At 40.5% G+C, this 6,932-nt stretch overlaps 1 protein-coding gene across 2 annotated transcripts in view; it reads right to left on the bottom strand.

Annotated features, from left to right (window-relative positions):
- Nucleotides 1-3,294, bottom strand: part of pltp (phospholipid transfer protein) — a 10,625-nt gene extending 7,331 nt beyond the window's left edge. The window contains exons 1-2 of one of the 2 annotated variants that reach the window (XM_015014478.1): nucleotides 3,091-3,294; nucleotides 1,710-1,833 (exon numbers count right to left, since the gene is read on the bottom strand). In XM_015014478.1, the coding sequence (XP_014869964.1) occupies nucleotides 1,710-1,833; nucleotides 3,091-3,279 (313 nt within the window). In that variant the 5' untranslated portion in view covers nucleotides 3,280-3,294. The other variant, XM_015014479.1, reaches the window with a different exon arrangement.
- Nucleotides 3,295-6,932: the final 3,638 nt, after the last annotated feature.

The following is a 6,932-nucleotide window of genomic DNA, read 5'->3' on the forward strand; positions in this document are numbered from 1 at the left end:
GGGGGGGGGGGTTGAAGAGCATAACAGGGAGTCTCTAAGAGTCTCTCTACCCCTCGTCACAAACGCCGTTTCAATTAGAAGACCAAAGTCTAACTCTCCCCATCGTAATCCACAGGGGGGGCCAGGAGAAAAAGTTTGGAACCGTTTGGATAAGTGTTATTAAGAGAGGGAAAATTCTGAAACTTTAAAACCTTTTGGCTCGTTAAATCCTCTCTTATGCCTGGGTTCAGAAAAATGCTGTGCGCAAAGACTGAGATCACGCAGAGATAACAGCGTCACAATAATCAGCATTTATTCAAGACAGATGCATACTATGACCAGAAAAGCACAAACATCAGAAACCTCAGTGCACAAACAACACATGAATTTACCTGAGGGAGAAAAAGACAAAAGATGGAAACGACAAACAAAAATTAAAGACGTCTTTGGAGAAGTTGCAAGAGCAAAATCTGATTTGTTACTTCTGTGTAGAAAGTTTTATAGTTAAGGCGTATTCTTATCTTTAATTTATTCAAATAAGGCGTATCTTTGCTCATCCAACCAGGATCTGTCTCTGACCCTTTTTAAAACTTCCTGCAAGTCACGGTCTAAGACCATTTGTGCCCATTGTTTAAACAAAGTGAGAGCAGAGACTCTCCTGAACTCCTGCTGTTTTATGGCTTTTCACAGATGAGTGTGAAAAGCTGGAACTTCTCCTGATTGTTTCCCACACAGACAAATGGCAGTTCAAACAATAGCAGACAATCTGCTGTAACTACAGGTAACATAAAGGTCAATAGGCCAGAATAAGTTACTAATTTCAAAACTATAATTAGGCTATTTCAATCAAGACATGTTAAGTTTTAAAACTAGCATACTTTAAATTTATTTTCTTAACTACTAACTAAATTGCAATTATTGCTAGTATTGTGTTGTTAGTTTTGTTTGTCCTGAAGTTTTAGTGTTTCTCTGAGGGAGATGACTTTAGATGTCTCCTCGCTGCCTTTGTGCCAAAGTTCATTCATGGCCTGGTTCCTCCCTGATAACAGACATCCTTCAACTTAAAGCCCTCTAAGATGTTATTCAAAGGACTCTTACTTAATCCACTATTTTCAAGTCATAAGATTTAACTGTATTAAACACTAAGAATATTTATTTTCCTCAACACTGACTTAAAACAAACTTCTATATCTTACGTATACTTATAATTACTTATGAATTAGTTTTGTTTGATTTTAAGTGAACTCAGATATTTGCACCAGAAACTACAGTTTTGTGTTTTTGCAGTGTATGTTTTAGTTGCATCCTTTTACATCATGTTGAAATAAATTCATATTCATCCATCTTCACTAATCTCACATTTAATCAATGAATATTCAGTGAGTCAATTAATCACAAGATAAATTAAAACGAGTGCAATAATTTCCATTTTTATTTATATATTTTTTAAAGACACATTTTGTTTACTGAGACTTCATAATCATTTTTTTTTCTGGTTTTGGTTGTTGATTTTTATTTTGGATATTTAAAATATCTTCCAGTTCCAGTCTGTTGGTCTTTGAGAAAAAACTGTTTGCTATATTTTACTGGGAAATATTATCGTTTTTTGCAATAATTATTGGGATAATTTATCAACAAGGCAGTTCAAACATGGATCTTAAAAAAACCATCAGCTCTGAGTCGGTTCTGTTCTGCAGACGCAGGCCCGGTTCGCAGGTCCGGTTACTCACACAGCTCCAGGCCTTTATCAGTGATCCGGATCTTACAGCCGGCTGGTTCTGGAGCCGCCATGATGAAAACCACTGGCGACAGGAAGAGGAGCGGCACGAGAAGGGAAGTCATCCTGACCTGGAGCTGCAAGGACAACAGACAAGATAGGCCCGGTTCTGGTTCTGGTTCTGAAGAGGAGTAAATTTCTTCCAAAAACTTCAGAACTTTTGAGATTAATCTCAAACTTTCCAGTTTTTTTCTGGAAATATGTTTTATATCAATCTCAAAATGTTGTTTTTTCCAGCAAATGTGTGACTTTGGAGCTCAGAAATGTTCTTGTTTTTTCTATAATATTTCTGAGGTTAATCTCCAATTAGTGATTTTTTTGGGGTGTAAATTTTCTCCTTTTTTCCATGTGCAGCAGCATCAGTGCTGTAGAAACATGTTTGGTAGAAGCTCCAATCTGCTGGTTCTGTTCATCAGACGGTGTTTTCATGTCGGACCTCGACAGAAGTGTTTATTGTGCAGATGGAGGCGCTGAAGCGGGGCCGGGGTCGTTGTCCTGTCCCTTTGTCCTGTCTGTCCTCAGATGGGGACAGGAAGTGGGTTGGGGACAGTCAGGGGTTTCAGGCTGTTGTGAAACAAACTGGGGTTACTGCAGTTCATGCTGAGCTCTTGTTGAAATGGCGTCACACAGAGAGATGTTTTCAGCTTTCTGTTCACGCAGTGGGACCGCCAGGCGGGCCGAAGCCGCTGACCGGACCCAGTGGTTCTGTCACGTCTCCATCAATGATCAGTCAGAAATAAACAGAGGAGGAAAACAAGTTGCCTGTTAGTCACAGCTCAGGGTTCAGCACACACACACATTTCATCCAATGAACTTTAACCTTTTCAGCCAGACAGGGCCTGCAGACCAAACCCTGGGCACAGTTAACCCAGCAGCAGATGTTTAATCACAGCGGTTTACTGAACAGCCAATCAGCTCACAGCTGCTACAGACACATGACCGCAGGCGCAGTCATTAGCTCTGCAGACGCTCTGAAACGTCCATCTGTCCGTCTTCATTCAGCCAAAAACTGATGCTGAGCTCTGACCTTTGACCTGATCCAAAGCCAAACTAAACCTACCAGGCCATCAAGGTTCTGGTTCGGAGTCGGCCCAGATCATCCGAGTCAGGCTGAAAACACGGAGTCAGACCTGAAGAAGAACCAGAGCCGCTTCTGGGAAACACTCACCTCCTCCTCCCCATGGCCGCAGCCCGTTACTCTGTTACTCCTGATAATCTGTAATTAATCTGTGGTTAATCTGTAGTTAATCTGTGGTTAATCTGTAGTTAATCTGCAGTCAGTCTCCCTCTGGCTTCATCTGAACTTTCCTCTGAATGTCTGAGCAGAAACTCACCGAGGCGCTGCAGGAGGAGGAGTTGTGACCCGTCGGTTCTGGTCCGTTCTGGTTGGTTGTCTCTGCTCTGCCGGCTCGGTTGACTCTGAGCGTCTGATTCTCTGTGGAGAGTTTTATCCCCAGGGACTGACTCCGCCCCCTGCTCTTCCTCCTCCTCCTCTGCATCCTGGATGAAGTTGCTGCTTCCATTTAGTAAAAATAAAGTTTTTTTAATATTCAGGTTATTTGCAGCAGCTGAACTTCACACTGAAGATCTACAAACATTCAACCTTCAACTGGGGAACCAAACAAGCTCAAAGCTGCAGAATGTAACGTTTTTAAAAAAAATGTTTTACAAAAAATCTGTGGGGAAAAAAATCAATCTTCTCCATGTCATTGGCAGTAATGCAGCTCTCTGTCAGAAACAACCAATCAGAGCCAGGAGGAGGGTCTTGGTGCTGTTAATCAACTTGTGTAAACGCTGCTAAGAAACAACTTACAGCTGCATGAGAATTGTTTGCCCACCGTCGTCTGTGACTGTCACTAGATGTCAGCTTTAAAAAAATTATTTCTACATGAAATCATCAGTATTGCCCCCCCACCCCTGGTGTTGGTTGTGTGTACTGCACCTTTCACCCACAGGACAGCACGTCTTCTGGTCTCTGACCATCCAGAGGTCTGCTGTTAAACATTAAGTTATGTGATAAATAAACTATAGCTCAGGAATATTCTTGCAGCCACGTTAGACAAACAGTATCTTGTATTCCCAAAATGTGCAAAGCTAAATGTTTTAAATGATAAATGCAGAGATATTTAAATTTTTCACCAATGTGATTTTTAATCTTATACTTTTAATCCATGTATGTAGATGTCAGTATCATGTGCATATCGGTGGATGTCTGCACTCAGACGGAGTCCATTAATATCAAAGCTGAATAACAGCGATCCAAGCATGGAGGCCTGTGGGACTCCAGAGAGTGAGTGTCGGTTATTTACTTTGACATATCGATCCTGTAAAACTCTCCTTTCTGTCGAGACGTTCTGGAGAAAACATCTCCAGTTAGCCGTCTCCATTGAACAGGGCTGGCCCAAGCCTCTTTGGGGCCCTGAGCAGGTTTTGTTTGGGGGCCTCATATCAACATGTCAACATCGGATGCTTCATCATTCTTAAGCTACTCTGTGTGTGTAGCATAGCTGCTAACATTAGCATTGTTTGTAAATGGCTTAGACCAGCGCTATGATGGCTGTTGATTTTAACCTTACAGGAGCAGCAAACTAAAAAAAATTATTTGGATGTAGAAATGCAGAGAGCTACTTAGCTGTGCCATCTTAGTTTAACTATTTGAAAATAATGATAATAAACACCAAGCTTACAGTTAACAGGTTAAGAAGTTTTATATCTGTTTCAGAGATTAACCGTTATTTATGTAACAACTATGGAAATCATGGAAATTATTTTTCCATGTGTAGTAACAATTAGTTTGTTACTACAGTTTGTAGTTTGTATTATTCAATGTTATTTTAAATATTTTCGTCATGCTAGCTTGGTGCTCTTGGGGGCCCCCTGGTGGTGTGGGGGCCCTAAGCAGCTGCCTAACTCATTCTGCTGATAAATGTTTGGGTCAGAACCAGAACTGAAAATGTGTAATTATTAAGATGACAAACAAGTTGCTGTGATATCCATTTTTCAGCTACATTTCCTAATGTGGGTAAAATGGATTCTCAGTCTAAGGTTCAAGCGAACATATTATACAAAACTTTGTGCAATAATATAATAAAAATGTTCAAATAAATGCAACAGCGTCATCCAGGGCTTGATTCATTCTGTGATGTGGAAATGTGGCGTTGTGACATGAGGTCAGAATGTGGATACAAACGGATCCATGTCGTCTCTCAGACTGCAACACTGTTTTCAGATCGCTGCTGACCGGGTCAGGCCTCTGCTCTCCAATCCACACGGTCTAACATTTAACAGTGGAGGAGCCATTTATCCTTTCTGGTGTCTATGGCCACCAGGGGGCGTATTTAATTTTGAGTTCTGAGTGTCTGATGGGGGATGGGTTATTTAAGGTCAACCATGATTCTGTTCAGGTGTTAATAGTCAGAGGCAAACAGGAAATAGTAAGATAATGGACACTATTCTGACAATAAATGACTTTATTTTATGTCAAACTGAAGATCGGCATTCTAAATCTTAATTGAGCGCACGTAAAACCAACGCTTTTCATGAACAACCACCAGTAGCCTAAAGGATCTTAGCTGCTACAAACAGCTTTAAGCAAATTACAGATCCTGCTGATTCACCCTAAAAATAAATGCATATTTTTTTTATCACTTAGGATTTTCTTGACTTTAAACTAATATCAGAGCGACATGTTGCTTCCTGTCCTGATTTCTCTCCATCCACACAGATGAATGACATTAAATTTGTGTTAATTATGTTTTATAAATATAAACAGTCACATAAAAATATGACATTGAAATGTTACTGACTGCATCACATTTAAACTGCCAAATTCTGTAGTTTATGTTTCATGATTCTGGTTAAACAAATGATTTCTGTCTGAACAACAAAATAACCACAAACAAGTTCATTTGTTTTTCTGTTACAATGTAACTGACAAGATGAAGGTGGATAAACAGTTTTCCTGTGTCAGTAAGTCGTTTCTGCCCATCGGCATAAAATCAGCGCATATATGAGGATGATTTACAGCACTAAGTCCCGCCTCCTGACGCTGATTGGTTGTTTTTGACATTTCTTCAGATGGCAACAGTAACTCAGGAAGGAGATCAAACTTTTCACAGATATCTGTTTCATATTATACTGTCACAACATGGAGACAGTTTTAAACACTATATAAAAAAAAGTTTTATACAAGTTACAAACTGCAGCTCTAAATACATCTGTTGTCTTTAGCTTTTTACAGTCAGATTTCTTTTAGGGGGAAAATAGGTAGGTCAATAGTTAGAAAGCCACAGGTAAAATTAAATATTATTTTACAGTTTACAGAGAGGAATCTGGTTTTTATTGACATACAAAGACTTGTTGTTTCCTTAAAACGTTTTAGTCCGTTTAATTCACCTCAGCATGTGTAATTTTAAATGTAGCCTGTTGGCTTGTAAAATATAATGTATTGTGTAATTTTTGTGGACCATCTAAAGCAGGGGTGCCCAAAGTGGGTCCAGGAGGCCCGGCATCCTGTTCTCTCCCTGGTGGCAGCAACAACCTTTTCAGCTTGTCAATGTTCCTCTTAGGTCTTCTAGCGAGCCACCATTTGATCCAGGTGTGCCAAACCAGGGAGAGACTAAAACCTGCAGGATGCCGGGCCTCCAGGACGCAGCACCACTGATCTAAAGCACAGGTGTCAAACTCCAGTCCTGGAGGGCCGCTGTCCTGCAGCTTTTAGATGTGCCTCTGCTGCACCACCTGAATAGAATAATTAGGTCGTTAGCAAGGCTCTGGGGAGCTGATCTACACAAGGAGGTAATTAAGCTTCAAACGTTTAGGATCTTATTTTTGATAAGCCTGTCAGAGGAGGACGTGCTGGTCTCAGATTCTTTTTTTTGTATTATTTCCTAAGCCCTCTTCTGACACATAACAACATGTACTAAAATTATTTGTTTTTTTGTACATAATAAGCCCTCCAGGCACCTTGTGACCTTTGACCTTTTGCCCGTGACACATGACCCAGTTGCCTCTCCACAGTGAGATAAGGCGGCTAACTGGAGCTGAACGTAGCGAACATTCAGATTACAGATCAGTTTTTGGTGAATAAAGTGGAGCAGACCTGCTGCTGGTCAGATGATGGAAAACGTTGAAGTCTCGTTTCTGCTTCAGCGGTTTAAGCAGAGAGGAAATGAGA

The sequence above is a fragment of the Poecilia latipinna genome, unplaced genomic scaffold (assembly GCF_001443285.1).
Source record: "Poecilia latipinna isolate Pla-1442-1.1 unplaced genomic scaffold, P_latipinna-1.0 Scaffold1819, whole genome shotgun sequence".
In the NCBI taxonomy this organism is placed as follows: Eukaryota; Metazoa; Chordata; class Actinopteri; order Cyprinodontiformes; family Poeciliidae; genus Poecilia; species Poecilia latipinna.